This window comes from Salmo trutta, chromosome 3 (genome assembly GCF_901001165.1).
Source record: "Salmo trutta chromosome 3, fSalTru1.1, whole genome shotgun sequence".
NCBI classification, from domain to species: Eukaryota; Metazoa; Chordata; class Actinopteri; order Salmoniformes; family Salmonidae; genus Salmo; species Salmo trutta.
This window is the reverse complement of record NC_042959.1, coordinates 11,719,206-11,734,309: the sequence shown is the minus strand read 5'-3', so window position 1 is coordinate 11,734,309 and position 15,104 is coordinate 11,719,206. Positions and strand designations below refer to the sequence as shown.

Genomic DNA, 15,104 nt, shown 5'->3' with positions numbered 1-15,104 from the left:
TACCCCCTCACCTTCCCCAATTCCATCCTTCTACCCCCTCACCTTCCCCACTCCATCCTTCTACCCCCTCACCTTCCCACTCCATCCTTCTACCCCTCACCTTCCCCACTCCATCCTTCTACCCCCCTCACCTTCCCCACTCCATCCTTCTACCCCCTCACCTTCCCACTCCATCCCCCAACCCTCTCACCTTCCCCACTCCATCCTTCTACCCCCTCACCTTCCCCACTCCATCCTTCTACCCCCTCACCTTCCCCACTCCATCCTTCTACCCCCTCACCTTCCCCACTCCATCCTTCTACCCCCTCACCTTCCCCACTCCATCCTTCTACCCCCTCACCTTCCCCAATTCCATCCTTCTACCCCCTCACCTTCCCCAATTCCATCCTTCTACCCCCTCACCTTCCCCAATTCCATCCTTCTACCCCCTCACCTTCCCCACTCCATCCTTCTACCCCCTCACCTTCCCCACTCCATCCTTCTACCCCCTCACCTTCCCCACTCCATCCTTCTACCCCCTCACCTTCCCCACTCCATCCTTCTACCCCCTCACCTTCCCCAATTCCATCCTTCTACCCCCTCACCTTCCCCACTCAATCCTTCTACCCCCTCACCTTCCCCACTCCATCCTTCTACCCCCCTCACCTTCCCCACTCCATCCTTCTACCCCCTCACCTTCCCCAATTCCATCCTTCTACCCCCTCACCTTCCCCACTCCATCCTCCTACTCCCTCCCCTTCCCCACTCCATCCTCCCACCCCCTCACCTTCCCCACTCCATCCCCCAACCCTCTCACCTTCCCCACTCCATCCCCCAACCCTCTCACCTTCCCCACTCCATCCTCCCACCCCCTCACCTTCCCCACTCCATCCTCCCACCCCTCACCTTCCCCACTCCATCCCCCAACCCTCTCACCTTCCCCACTCCATCCCTCAACCCTCTCACCTTCCCCACTCCATCCTCCCACCCCCTCACCTTCCCCACTCCATCCTCCCACCCCCTCACCTTCCCCACTCCATCCCCCAACCCTCTCACCTTCCCCACTCCATCCCCCAACCCTCTCACCTTCCCCACTCCATCCCCCAACCCTCTCACCTTCCCCACTCCATCCTCCCACCCCCTCACCTTCCCCACTCCATCCCTCAACCCTCTCACCTTCCCCACTCCATCCCCCAACCCTCTCACCTTCCCCACTCCATCCTCCCACCCCTCACCTTCCCCACTCCATCCTCCCACCCCTCACCTTCCCCACTCCATCCCCCAACCCTCTCACCTTCCCCACTCCATCCCTCAACCCTCTCACCTTCCCCACTCCATCCCTCAACCCTCTCACCTTCCCCACTCCATCCCCCAACCCTCTCACCTTCCCCACTCCATCCCCCAACCCTCTCACCTTCCCCACTCCAGCCTCCCACCCCCTCACCTTCCCCACTCCAGCCTCCCACCCCTCACCTTCCCCACTCCATCCTCCCACCCCTCACCTTCCCCACTCCATCCCTCAACCCTCTCACCTTCCCCACTCCATCCCTCAACCCTCTCACCTTCCCCACTCCATCCTCCCACGCCCTCACCTTCCCCACTCCATCCCTCAACCCTCTCACCTTCCCCACTCCATCCCCCAACCCTCTCACCTTCCCCACTCCATCCCCCCACCCCATCCCTCAACCCTCTCACCTTCCCCACTCCATCCTCCCACCCCCCTCACCTTCCCCACTCCATCCCCCAACCCTCTCACCTTCCCCACTCCATCCCTCAACCCTTACCTTCCCCACTCCATCCCTCAACCCTCTCACCTTCCCCACTCCATCCTCCCACCCCTCACCTTCCCCACTCCATCCTCCCACCCCCTCACCTTCCCCACTCCATCCTCCAACCCTCTCACCTTCCCCACTCCATCCCTCAACCCTTACCTTCCCCACTCCATCCCTCAACCCTCTCACCTTCCCCACTCCATCCTTCTACCCCCTCACCTTCCCCACTCCATCCTTCTACCCCCTCACCTTCCCCACTCCATCCTTCTACCCCCTCACCTTCCCCACTCCATCCTTCTACCCCCTCACCTTCCCCACTCCATCCTTCTACCCCCTCACCTTCCCCACTCCATCCTTCTACCCCCTCACCTTCCCCACTCCATCCTTCTACCCCCTCCTCACCTTCCCCAATTCCATCCTTCTACCCCCTCACCTTCCCCACTCAATCCTTCTACCCCCTCACCTTCCCCACTCCATCCTTCTACCCCCTCACCTTCCCCACTCCATCCTTCTACCCCCTCACCTTCCCCAATTCCATCCTTCTACCCCCTCACCTTCCCCACTCCATCCTCCTACTCCCTCCCCTTCCCCACTCCATCCTCCCACCCCCTCACCTTCCCCACTCCATCCCCCAACCCTCTCACCTTCCCCACTCCATCCCCCAACCCTCTCACCTTCCCCACTCCATCCTCCCACCCCCTCACCTTCCCCACTCCATCCTCCCACCCCTCACCTTCCCCACTCCATCCCCCAACCCTCTCACCTTCCCCACTCCATCCCTCAACCCTCTCACCTTCCCCACTCCATCCTCCCACCCCCTCACCTTCCCCACTCCATCCCCCAACCCTTACCTTCCCCACTCCATCCCTCAACCCTCTCACCTTCCCCACTCCATCCTCCCACCCCTCACCTTCCCCACTCCATCCCCCAACCCTCTCACCTTCCCCACTCCATCCCTCAACCCTCTCACCTTCCCCACTCCATCCCCCAACCCTCTCACCTTCCCCACTCCATCCCTCAACCCTCTCACCTTCCCCACTCCATCCCTCAACCCTCTCACCTTCCCCACTCCATCCTCCCACCCTCTCACCTTCCCCACTCCATCCCCCAACCCTCTCTTCTTCCCCACCCCATCCCCCAACCCTCTCCCCTTCCCCACTCCATCCTCCCACCCTCTCACCTTCCCCACTCCATCCCTCAAACCTCTCACCTTCCCCACTCCATCCTCCCACGCCCTCACCTTCCCCACTCCATCCCCCAACCCTCTCACCTTCCCCACTCCATCCCCCAACCCTCTCACCTTCCCCACTCCATCCCTCAACCCTCTCACCTTCCCCACTCCATCCCCCAACCCCCTCACCTTCCCCACTCCATCCCTCAACCCTCTCACCTTCCCCACTCCATCCCCCAACCCTCTCACCTTCCCCACTCCATCCTCCCACCCTCTCACCTTCCCCACTCCATCCCCCAACCCTCTCACCTTCCCCACTCCATCCCTCAACCCTCTCACCTTCCCCACTCCATCCTCCCACGCCCTCACCTTCCCCACTCCATCCCTCAACCCTCTCACCTTCCCCACTCCATCCCTCAACCCCCTCACCTTCCCCACTCCATCCCTCAACCCTCTCACCTTCCCCACTCCATCCCTCAACCCTCTCACCTTCCCCACTCCATCCTCCCACGCCCTCACCTTCCCCACTCCATCCCTCAACCCTCTCACCTTCCCCACTCCATCCCTCAACCCTCTCACCTTCCCCACTCCATCCCTCAACCCCCTCACCTTCCCCACTCCATCCCTCAACCCTCTCACCTTCCCCACTCCATCCCTCAACCCTCTCACCTTCCCCACTCCATCCTCCCCACGCCCTCACCTTCCCCACTCCATCCCTCAACCCTCTCACCTTCCCCACTCCATCCCTCAACCCTCTCACCTTCCCCACTCCATCCTCCCACGCCCTCACCTTCCCCACTCCATCCCTCAACCCTCTCACCTTCCCCACTCCATCCCTCAACCCTCTCACCTTCCCCACTCCATCCCTCAACCCCCTCACCTTCCCCACTCCATCCCTCAACCCTCTCACCTTCCCCACTCCATCCCCCAACCCCCTCACCTTCCCCACTCCATCCCTCAACCCTCTCACCTTCCCCACTCCATCCCTCAACCCTCTCACCTGCCACTGAGTCTCCTCCAGTGTAGGACTGATTCCCTTCAGACTCCCCTGACCCTCTCTCTGACTCCCCCCCCTCAGAGCGTCCAGTTCGTCCTGCAGTCTGTTCTTCTCCTGCTGGGCCTTGTACAGCTGCAGCTGCAGTGCATGCTGGGAATGCTGAGCATGCTGGGAAATCTGACGCAGCTTGGCGGCGTACAGATGCTTCAACTCCTCCAACTCCTTCTCCCACAGACGCTGTTTACCTTCAAACACCTATAGGGAGGGAGGCAGGGAGGAGGGAGGGAGAGAGAGGGAGAGATGGGGGAGGGAGGCAGAGAGTGGGAGGGAGAGGGAGAGGGAGAGAGAGAGAAAAAAGAGAGAGTTATAGACGCACACCCACATGCCCACCCACTCACTCACTCACACACACAAACACACACACAAACACACAAGCTGGTCTACTCATAACCTGTGCAATGGCTCCTTCACTCTCATCCAGGTTCCTCCTCATCTGTTTCAGCTCGTGTTCCTTCTCCACCAGCCTCTCCTCCAGATCACGCACCTGGACAGTCAATCAATCAACCAATCAACCAGTCATTCAACTAATGAAATCAACAAATCAATCAAACAACTGATCCATCCATCACTCACCACCTCCTCTACGGAGAACGACAGTTTGTAAGGGGGCGGAGCCTCCCCTCCGTATGGCGCCAGGCGGCTGAGCGTTGCCATGCTACGACACGACATTGCCATCTCCGCCATAGCAACCCCCGACGACCCCGCAACCTTTGATGCTCGGTCCAGAGAGCCAATGGTGTTGATGTGGCTCATAGAGGCACTGAGGGTGATAACATACATCTTCATCATTCTCATTATCATCGTCATATCTATCCTCCTCCTCTTTATCATCACTACAAAGAAACACACAGACACAGAGAGAGACACACAGACACACACAGAGACACACAGACACAGAGAGAGACACACAGACACACACAGACACAGAGAGAGACACACAGACACACAGACACAGAGAGAGACACACAGACACACACAGAGACACACAGACACAGAGAGAGACACACACACACACACAGAAACACAGACACACACAGAGACACACAGACACAGAGAGAGACACACAGACACACACGGAGACACAGACACACACAGAGACACAGACACACACAGAGACACACAGACACACACAGACACAGAGAGAGACACACAGACACACACAGAGACACACACACACACACACACACACACACACACACACACACACACACACACACACACACACACACACAGAGAGACACACAGACACAGAGAGACACACAGACACACACAGAGAAACACAGACACACACAGAGACACACAGAGACACAGAGAGAGACACACACACACACACAGAAACACAGACACACACAGAGACACACAGACACAGAGAGAGACACACAGACACACACGGAGACACAGACACACACAGAGACACAGACACACACAGAGACACACAGACACACACAGACACAGAGAGAGACACACAGACACACACAGAGACACACAGACACAGAGAGAGACACACAGACACAAAGAGACACACAGACACAAAGAGACACACAGACACAAAGAGAGACACACACAGACACAGAGAGAGACACACACACAGACACAGAGAGAGACACACACAGACACAAAGACACACACACACACAGAAACACACAGACACAGAGACACACAGACACAGAGACACACAGACACAGAGACACACACACACACACACACACACACACACACACACACACACACACACAGACACAGAGAGACACACAGACACAGAGAGAGACACACAGACACAAAGAGACACACATACACAGAGAGAGACACACACACAGACACAGAGAGACACACACACACAGGCACAGAGAGAGACACACACACACAGGCACAAAGAGAGACACACACACAGACACACAGAGAGACACACAGACACACAGAGAGACACACAGACACAGAGAGAGACAGACACAGAGAGACACACAGACACAGAGAGAGACAGACACAGAGAGACACACAGACACAGAGAGAGACACACAGAGAGAAACAGGAGTAGACCTGATGTGAGCCAGCTGTGGTCTGAAGGGAGGTCTGTATGGAGGAAGACTGTTCATGGAGTTATGACCAGAGTCTGACAGGTTCTCATCCTCCTGACTCATCCCACGCACTGACGCCACCACCTGTATCACAACATTAATACCAACTGTTATCTTATCATCACCAGCATCATCACCATCATCATCACCATCACCATCATCATCACTATCATCACCATCATCATCACCATCATCATCACTATCATCACCACTATCATCATCATCATCACCAGCATCATCACTATCATCATCACCAGCATCATCACTATCATCATCACCAGCATCATCATCATCACCATCATCATCACTATCATCATCACTATCATCATCACCAGCATCATCATCACTATCATCATCACTATCATCATCACCAGCATCATCACTATCATCATCACCAGCATCATCAACACTATCATCATCACCAGCATCATCACCACCATCACCACTATCATCATCACCAGCATCATCACTATCATCATCACCAGCATCATCAACACTATCATCATCACCAGCATCATCATCACCAGCATCATCATCATCACTATCATCAATACACCAGCATCATCACTATCATCATCACCAGCATCATCACTATCAGCATCACCACTATCATCATCACCAGTATCATCACTATCATCATCACCAGCATCATCCCTATCATCATCATCACCAGCATCATTACCACTATCATCATCACCACCAGCATCATCACTATCATCATCGCCAGCATCATCACCATCATCATCACCACTATCGTCATCATCACCATCATCATCACCACTATCATCATCACCACTATCATCATCACCACTATCGTCATCATCACCATCATCATCACCAGCATCATCACTATCATCATCATCACCAGCATCACCACTATCATCATCGCCAGCATCACTACTATCATCATCACCATCATCATCACCACCATCATCATCACCACTATCATCATAATCACCATTAATATGAACTATCACCACTATCATCATAATCACCATTAATATGAACTATCACCACTATCATCATAATCACCATTAATATGAACTATCACCACTATCATCATAATCACCATTAATATGAACTATCACCACTATCATCATAATCACCATTAATATGAACTATCACCACTATCATCATAATCACCATTAATATGAACTATCACCACTATCATCATAATCACCATTAATATGAACTATCACCACTATCATCATAATCACCATTAATATGAACTATCACCACTATCATCATAATCACCATTAATATGAACTATCACCACTATCATCATAGTACATTGGACAGTACTGATAAAGTCCCTTCCTGATGTTTTAAAAGAACACTAGTAACACATACACTGCACATGTTTCAGGACCAGACACAAATCACCAGACTAAAACGGTGGCATGCGCAGGGGCACCTTGTTTCCGCTTGAGGTGGGTCCTCCATGGCGGGAGGGGGAGGAGGAGGAAGAGGAGGTGGAGACCGCTCTAGGTGTGTGTGCGTAGGCCCGGTGGAGCCGGTTGGACAGGCCCTGGTCTGAGTCCTCCATCTTGGCAGGGTAGAGGTTCTGCATGGAACTGAAGTTCTTGGGTGTGACAGGCTTGAAGGCAGACGGCCTGAGACGAGACTGGAGGAAGAGATAGACTAGAAGAGTTAGTACGTCAAACTGTCAGGGTGGAGAGAGAGAGAGAGAGACGCAAGGTAGAGTCAGACAGGTAGAGGTATAGAGAGACAGACAGGGAGAGAGGTAACGAGACAGGTAGAGAGGGCAGATGGTATGGTAGAGGTATAGAGAGACAGAGGCTAGAGAGGTATAGAGAGACAGAGGCTAGAGAGGTATAGAGAGAGACAGGTAGAGAGGTATAGACAGACAGGCTAGACAGGTATAGAGAGACAGACAGGTAGAGAGATATAAAGAGACAGACAGGTAGAGAGATATAGGGAGACAGACAGGTAGAGAGGTATAGAGAGACAGACAGGTAGAGAGATATAGAGAGACAGACAGGTAGAGAGATATAGGGAGACAGACAGGTAGAGAGATATAGAGACAGACAGGTAGAGAGATATAGAGACAGACAGGCTAGAGAGGTATAGAGAGACAGACAGGTAGAGAGGTATAGAGAGACAGACAGGTAGAGAGAGACAGACAGGTAGAGAGGTATAGAGAGACAGAGGGAGAGAGGTATAGAGAGACAGACAGGGAGAGAGGTATAGAGAGACAGACAGGGAGAGGTATAGACAGACAGGGAGAGAGGTATACAGAGACAGACAGGTAGAGAGGTTTAGAGAGACAGACAGGCTAGAGAGGTATACAGAGACAGACAGGGAGAGAGATATAGAGAGACAGACAGGTAGAGAGGTATAGAGAGACAGACAGGTAGAGAGATATAGGGAGACAGACAGGTAGAGAGATATAGAGACAGACAGGCTAGAGAGGTATAGAGAGACAGACAGGTAGAGAGGTATAGAGAGACAGACAGGTAGAGAGAGACAGACAGGTAGAGAGGTATAGAGAGACAGACAGGGAGAGAGGTATAGAGAGACAGACAGGGAGAGGTATAGACAGACAGGGAGAGAGGTATACAGAGACAGACAGGTAGAGAGGTTTAGAGAGACAGACAGGCTAGAGAGGTATAGAGAGACAGACAGGGAGAGAGGTATAGAGAGACAGACAGGTAGAGAGGTGACGAGAGACAGGTAGAGAGGTATAGAAAGACAGACAGGGAGAGAGGTATAGAGAGACAGACAGGGAGAGATGTATAGAGAGACAGACAAGGAGAGAGGTATAGAGAGACAGACAGGTAGAGAGGTATAGAGAGACAGACAGGCTAGACAGGTATAGAGAGACAGACAGGTAGAGAGGTATAGAGAGACAGACAGGTAGAGAGGTAACGAGAGACAGACAGGGAGAGATGTATAGAGAGACAGACAGGCTAGACAGGTATAGAGAGACAGACAGGTAGAGAGGTATAGAGAGACAGACAGGCTAGACAGGTATAGAGAGACAGACAGGTAGAGAGGTATAGAGAGACAGACAGGTAGAGAGGTAACGAGAGACAGACAGGGAGAGATGTATAGAGAGACAGACAAGGAGAGAGGTATAGAGAGACAGACAAGTAGAGAGGTATAGAGAGACAGACAGGTAGAGAAGGGAGATGGCATGCTGGAGGTAACGAGAGACAGACAGGGAGAGAGGGGAGATGGCATGCTGGAGGTATAGAGAGTCAGACAGGTAGAGAGGGGAGATGGCATGCTGGAGGTATAGAGAGACAGACAGGTAGAGAGGGGAAATGGCATACTGGAGGTATAGAGACAGACAGGTAGAGAGTTATAGAGAGACAGACAGGTAGAGAGGGGAGATGGCATGCTGGAGGTATAGAGAGACAGACAGGTAGAGAGGTTTAGAGAGACAGACAGGGAGAGGGGAGATGGCATGCTGGAGGTGTAGAGAGACAGACAGGTAGAGAGGTTTAGAGAGACAGGGAGGGAGAGGGGAGGTGGCATGCTGGAGGTATAGAGAGACAGACAGGTAGAGAGGTTTAGAGAGACAGACAGGGAGAGGGGAGGTGGCATGCTGGAGGTATAGAGACAGACAGGTAGAGGGGTTTAGAGAGACAGACAGGGAGAGGGGAGATGGCATGCTGGAGGTATAGAGAGACAGACAGGTAGAGGGGTTTAGAGAGACAGACATGGAGAGGGGAGATGGCATGCTGGAGGTGTAGAGAGACAGACAGGTAGAGAGGTTTAGAGAGACAGGGAGGGAGAGGGGAGATGGCATGCTGGAGGTATAGAGAGACAGACAGGTAGAGAGGTTTAGAGAGACAGACAGGGAGAGGGGAGATGGCATGCTGGAGGTGTAGAGAGACAGACAGGTAGAGGGGTTTAGAGAGACAGACAGGGAGAGGGGAGATGGCATGCTGGAGGTATAGAGAGACAGACAGGTAGAGAGGTTTAGAGAGACAGACAGGGCGAGGGGAGATGGCATGCTGGAGGTGTAGAGAGACAGACAGGTAGAGGGGTTCAGAGAGACAGATAGGGAGAGGGGAGATGGCATGCTGGAGGTATAGAGAGACAGACAGGTAGAGGGGTTTAGAGAGACAGACAGGGAGAGGGGAGATGGCATGCTGGAGGTATAGAGAGACAGACAGGTAGAGGGGTTCAGAGAGACAGACAGGGAGAGGGGAGATGGCATGCTGGAGGTATAGAGACAGACAGGTAGAGGGGTTTAGAGAGACAGACAGGGAGAGGGGAGATGGCATGCTGGAGGTGTAGAGAGACAGACAGGTAGAGGGGTTTAGAGAGACAGACATGGAGAGGGGAGATGGCATGCTGGAGGTGTAGAGAGACAGACAGGTAGAGAGGTTTAGAGAGACAGGGAGGGAGAGGGGAGATGGCATGCTGGAGGTATAGAGAGACAGACAGGTAGAGAGGTTTAGAGAGACAGACAGGGAGAGGGGAGATGGCATGCTGGAGGTATAGAGACAGACAGGTAGAGGGGTTTAGAGAGACAGACAGGGAGAGGGGAGATGGCATGCTGGAGGTATAGAAAGACAGACAGGTAGAGAGGTTCAGAGAGACAGACAGGGAGAGGGGAGATGGCATGCTGGAGGTATTGAGAGAGACAGACAGGTAGAAGGGTTCAGAGAGACAGACAGGGAGAGGGGAGATGGCATGCTGGAGGTATAGAGACAGACAGGTAGAGGGGTTTAGAGAGACAGACAGGGAGAGGGGAGATGGCATGCTGGAGGTATAGAGAGACAGACAGGTAGAGGGGTTCAGAGAGACAGACAGGGAGAGGGGTTCAGAGAGACAGACAGGGAGAGGGGAGATGACATGCTGGAGGTGTGTTGTTTCTCAGGCCTGGAGGTGATGAATTCACCCTACTACACTGCTCAGTCTTAACAAAGAGAGCTGGAGGGACTGTGTGTGTGATTTACACCAGCAAAACACTGAAGGGGGAGGCGTTGGCATCTTATTGAAACATGCTCTTATAAATAACTAATGCAGGACATTTTAAAACACCTCCTCCAGCCTAGCCAGGTGACACCTGGTAGCATGTCATTATGTCTCCTACACACACACACCGCACACACAGTCACCACGGCAACGTCAGTCATCTAGTGCTGCCAGTGACTGATCTGTCCAAGACATGTTGGCTTCAGAGTATTAAAGGACATTCTCTGTCAGAGAGACATGTTGGCCAGAGTATTAAAGGACGTTCTCTGTCAGAGAGACATGTTGGCTTCAGAGTATTAAAGGACATTCTCTGTCAGAGAGACATGTTGGCCAGAGTATTAAAGGACGTTCTCTGTCTGGATGTCCTTTGAATTAGCTTTCTTAAGAAGAGTCTAATGTTAAAAAAGATAACTGCAGATGTACATGTTCCTTCCTATACAGTATGTTGTCCCAGAGATATCATGCCTATACAGTATGTTGTCCCAGGGATATCATGCCTATATGTTGTCCCAGAGATATCATCCCTATATGTTGTCCCAGGGATATCATCCCTATATGTGTCCCAGGGATATAATTCCTATATGTTGTTCCAGGGATATCATCCCTATATGTTGTTCCAGGGATATCATCCCTATATGTTGTCCCAGGGATATCATCCCTATATGTTGTCCCAGGGATATCATCCCTATATGTTGTCCCAGAGATATCATCCCTATATGTTGTCCCAGAGATATCATACCTATAAAGCATGTTGTCCCAGGGATATCATACCTATATGTTGTCCCAGAGATATCATGCCTATATGTTGTCCCAGAGATATCATCCCTATATGTTGTCCCAGGGATATCATGCCTATATGTTGTCCCAGAGATATCATCCCTATACAATATGTTGTCCCAGGGATATCATGTCTATATGTTGTCCCAGGGATATCATCCCTATATGTGTCCCAGAGATATCATACCTATAAAGCATGTTGTCTCAGGGATATCATGCCTATACAATATGTTGTCCCAGGGATATCATGCCTATACAATATGTTGTCCCAGGGATATCATACCTATATGTTGTCCCAGGGATATCATGCCTATACAATATGTTGTCCCAGGGATATCATGCCTATACAATATGTTGTCCCAGGGATATCATACCTATATGTTGTCCCAGGGATATCATGCCTATACAATATGTTGTCCCAGGGATATCATCCCTATATGTTGTCCCAAGGATATCATACCTATACAGTATGTTGTCCCAGGGATATCATGCCTATACAGTATGTTGTCCCAGGGATATCATCCCTATATGTTGTCCCAGGGATATCATCCCTATATGTTGTCCCAGAGATATCATCCCTATACAATATGTTGTTCCAGGGATATCATGCCTATATGTTGTCCCAGGAATATCATCCCTATATGTTGTCCCAGAGATATCATCCCTATACAGTATGTTGTCCCAGGAATATCAGCCCTATATGTTGTCCCAGGGATATCATCCCTATACAATATGTTGTCCCAGGGATATCATGCCTATATGTTGTCCCAGGAATATCATCCCTATATGTTGTCCCAGAGATATCATCCCTATATGTTGTCCCAGGGATATCATTCCTATATGTTGTCCCAGAGATATCATCCCTATATGTTGTCCCAGGGAAATCATTCCTATATGTTGTCCCAGAGATATCATCCCTATATGTTGTCCCAGGAATATCATCCCTATATGTTGTCCCAGAGATATCATCCCTATATGTTGTCCCTGGGATATCATCCCTATATGTTGTCCCAGAGATATCATCCTATACAGTATGTTGTCCCAGGGATATCATCCCTATATGTGTCCCAGGGATATCATCCCTATATGTTGTTCCAGGGATATCATCCCTATATGTTGTCCCAGGGATATCATCCCTATATGTTGTTCCAGGGATATCATCCCTATATGTGTCCCAGGGATATCATCCCTATATGTTGTCCCAGGGATATCATCCCTATATGTTGTCCCAGGGATATCATCATTCTTCTTACCTTCTCATACTTCCCTCTAATGGGCAGTGAGTTCTTTGACACGTCCACCTCAGTTCTGTCTTTGTGGTAGAACTTAATGTGTTCCTCCTCATGTCCATGCTCTCTCTTCATGGACTGCATGCTGGAGAAGATGTCCTTCCTACTGCTGCCTGGACCGCTACCCGCTTTGGCCTCTTTCCTGGTGGGGATCATTATAAAGGTTTTCATTCAGGCTTCAAGTCAATTGATAACCAATCAAGTCAATTGATAACCTGTTCTCCTGAGCGATAACAGCTTGTTATGAAAATTATTTATATTCGAGTTTGGAAGAAAGGTATTTCACTGTACTGAGGCATGTGACATTAAAACTTGAAACAAATGAAAATGATTTTGACTTCATCGAGCTACAACTTTATATTGTAATAGCCTACTTCCCAAATATGTGAGTGGAAACCTCCTACCAGCTCACTATGTGTGGCACCCACCTGGCAGTAGCACTAACATCACTATGGAATCACAGGTGATGTTATTACCCAAGAGCATCATTAATGCCTTCTATTTGAAACAGACAACTCTTTACCGCTTTCTCTGCACTATGGAATACATAGACTCTCTACTGTAAAACCCATCTGGGTGATGAAACACAGCAGCTATTTTATACCTATCAGAGAGTTCACTAACCTGGTGATGTTGATGAAACATGGCAGCCATTTTGTGCCTATCAGAGAGCTCACTAACCTGGTGATGTTGATGAAACACGACAGCCATTTTGTGCCTATCAGAGAGCTCACTAACCTGGTGATGTTGATGAAACACGACAGCCATTTTGTGCCTATCAGAGAGCTCACTAACCTGGTGATGTTGATGAAACACGACAGCCATTTTGTGCCTATCAGAGAGCTCACTAACCTGGTGATGTTGATGAAACACGACAGCCATTTTGTGCCTATCAGAGAGCTCACTAACCTGGTGATGTTGATGAAACACGACAGCCATTTTGTGCCTATCAGAGAGCTCACTAACCTGGTGATGTTGATGAAACACGACAGCCATTTTGTGCCTATCAGAGAGCTCACTAACCTGGTGATGTTGATGAAACACGACAGCCATTTTGTGCCTATCAGAGAGCTCACTAACCTGGTGATGTTGATGAAACATGACAGCCATTTTGTGCCTAGCAGAGAGCTCACTAACCTGGTGATGTTGATGAAACATGGCAGCCATTTTGTGCCTATCAGAGAGCTCACTAACCTGGTGATGCTGAGGTAGTTGAGCAACTCTCTCTGGTTGAAGCCTTTCTTTAATAACCTGTTGGTCTGCCTGGGTCCCACCTGGGGCACGGCCCGGCTGCCTTTAGCTGGGGACGCGTCTTGGCGCTCCACTAGGCTGCCTACACTACCCATACTGAACCGGTCCAATAGGGCTGTGGGCCGGATAGGGGTCGAAATGGGATCACGGAATGTCTTGCTGGGTTCGTGGGTCAGAGGAAGGGTTTGGACCGACGTTGCCATTGGTTACAGGACAGGGAACTCTTGAGGTAGAGGAGACAAGAGGAAGAAAGAGGTTGAGAAACAGAGAATGGATATAAACCAACTGTCATCTGATTCAGAACCCTGTAAAATATCAGCTTTGCCATCATAAACCATTATCACCATGACAACTTCCTATTCACCTTCTAACTGTACTCTGTAATATCTTATCTGTACTATCTTATCTCTGTAATATCTCTGTAATATCTTATCTCTGTAATATCTCTGTAATATCTTATCTCTGTAATATCTCTGTAATATCTTATCTCTGTAATATCTTATCTCTTTAATATCTCTGTAATATCTTATCTCTGTAATATCTCTGTAATATCTTATCTCTGTAATATCTCTGTAATATCTTATCTCTGTAATATCTTATCTCTGTAATATCTCTGTAATATCTTATCTCTGTAATATCTTATCTCTTTAATATCTCTGTAATATCTTATCTCTGTAATATCTCTGTAATATCTTATCTCTGTAATATCTCTGTAATATCTTATCTCTGTAATATCTTATCTCTGTAATATCTCTGTAATATCTTATCTCTGTAATATCT

At 50.2% G+C, this 15,104-nt stretch overlaps 1 protein-coding gene across 4 annotated transcripts in view; it reads right to left on the bottom strand.

Annotated features, from left to right (window-relative positions):
• LOC115168267 (NEDD4-binding protein 3-A) overlaps positions 1 to 15,104 on the bottom strand; it is a 59,932-nt gene that overhangs the window by 3,565 nt on the left and 41,263 nt on the right. For 2 of the 4 annotated variants that reach the window (XM_029723403.1, XM_029723384.1), the window contains exons 2-8: positions 14,268 to 14,547; positions 13,038 to 13,215; positions 7,469 to 7,678; positions 6,017 to 6,138; positions 4,553 to 4,739; positions 4,371 to 4,463; positions 3,923 to 4,174 (exon numbers count right to left, since the gene is read on the bottom strand). In XM_029723403.1, coding sequence (XP_029579263.1) covers positions 3,923 to 4,174; positions 4,371 to 4,463; positions 4,553 to 4,739; positions 6,017 to 6,138; positions 7,469 to 7,678; positions 13,038 to 13,215; positions 14,268 to 14,527 — 1,302 coding nt within the window. In that variant the 5' untranslated portion in view covers positions 14,528 to 14,547. The remainder of the gene's footprint in view (positions 1 to 3,922; positions 4,175 to 4,370; positions 4,464 to 4,552; positions 4,740 to 6,016; positions 6,139 to 7,468; positions 7,679 to 13,037; positions 13,216 to 14,267; positions 14,548 to 15,104) is intronic. The other 2 variants (XM_029723410.1, XM_029723394.1) reach the window with 2 other exon arrangements.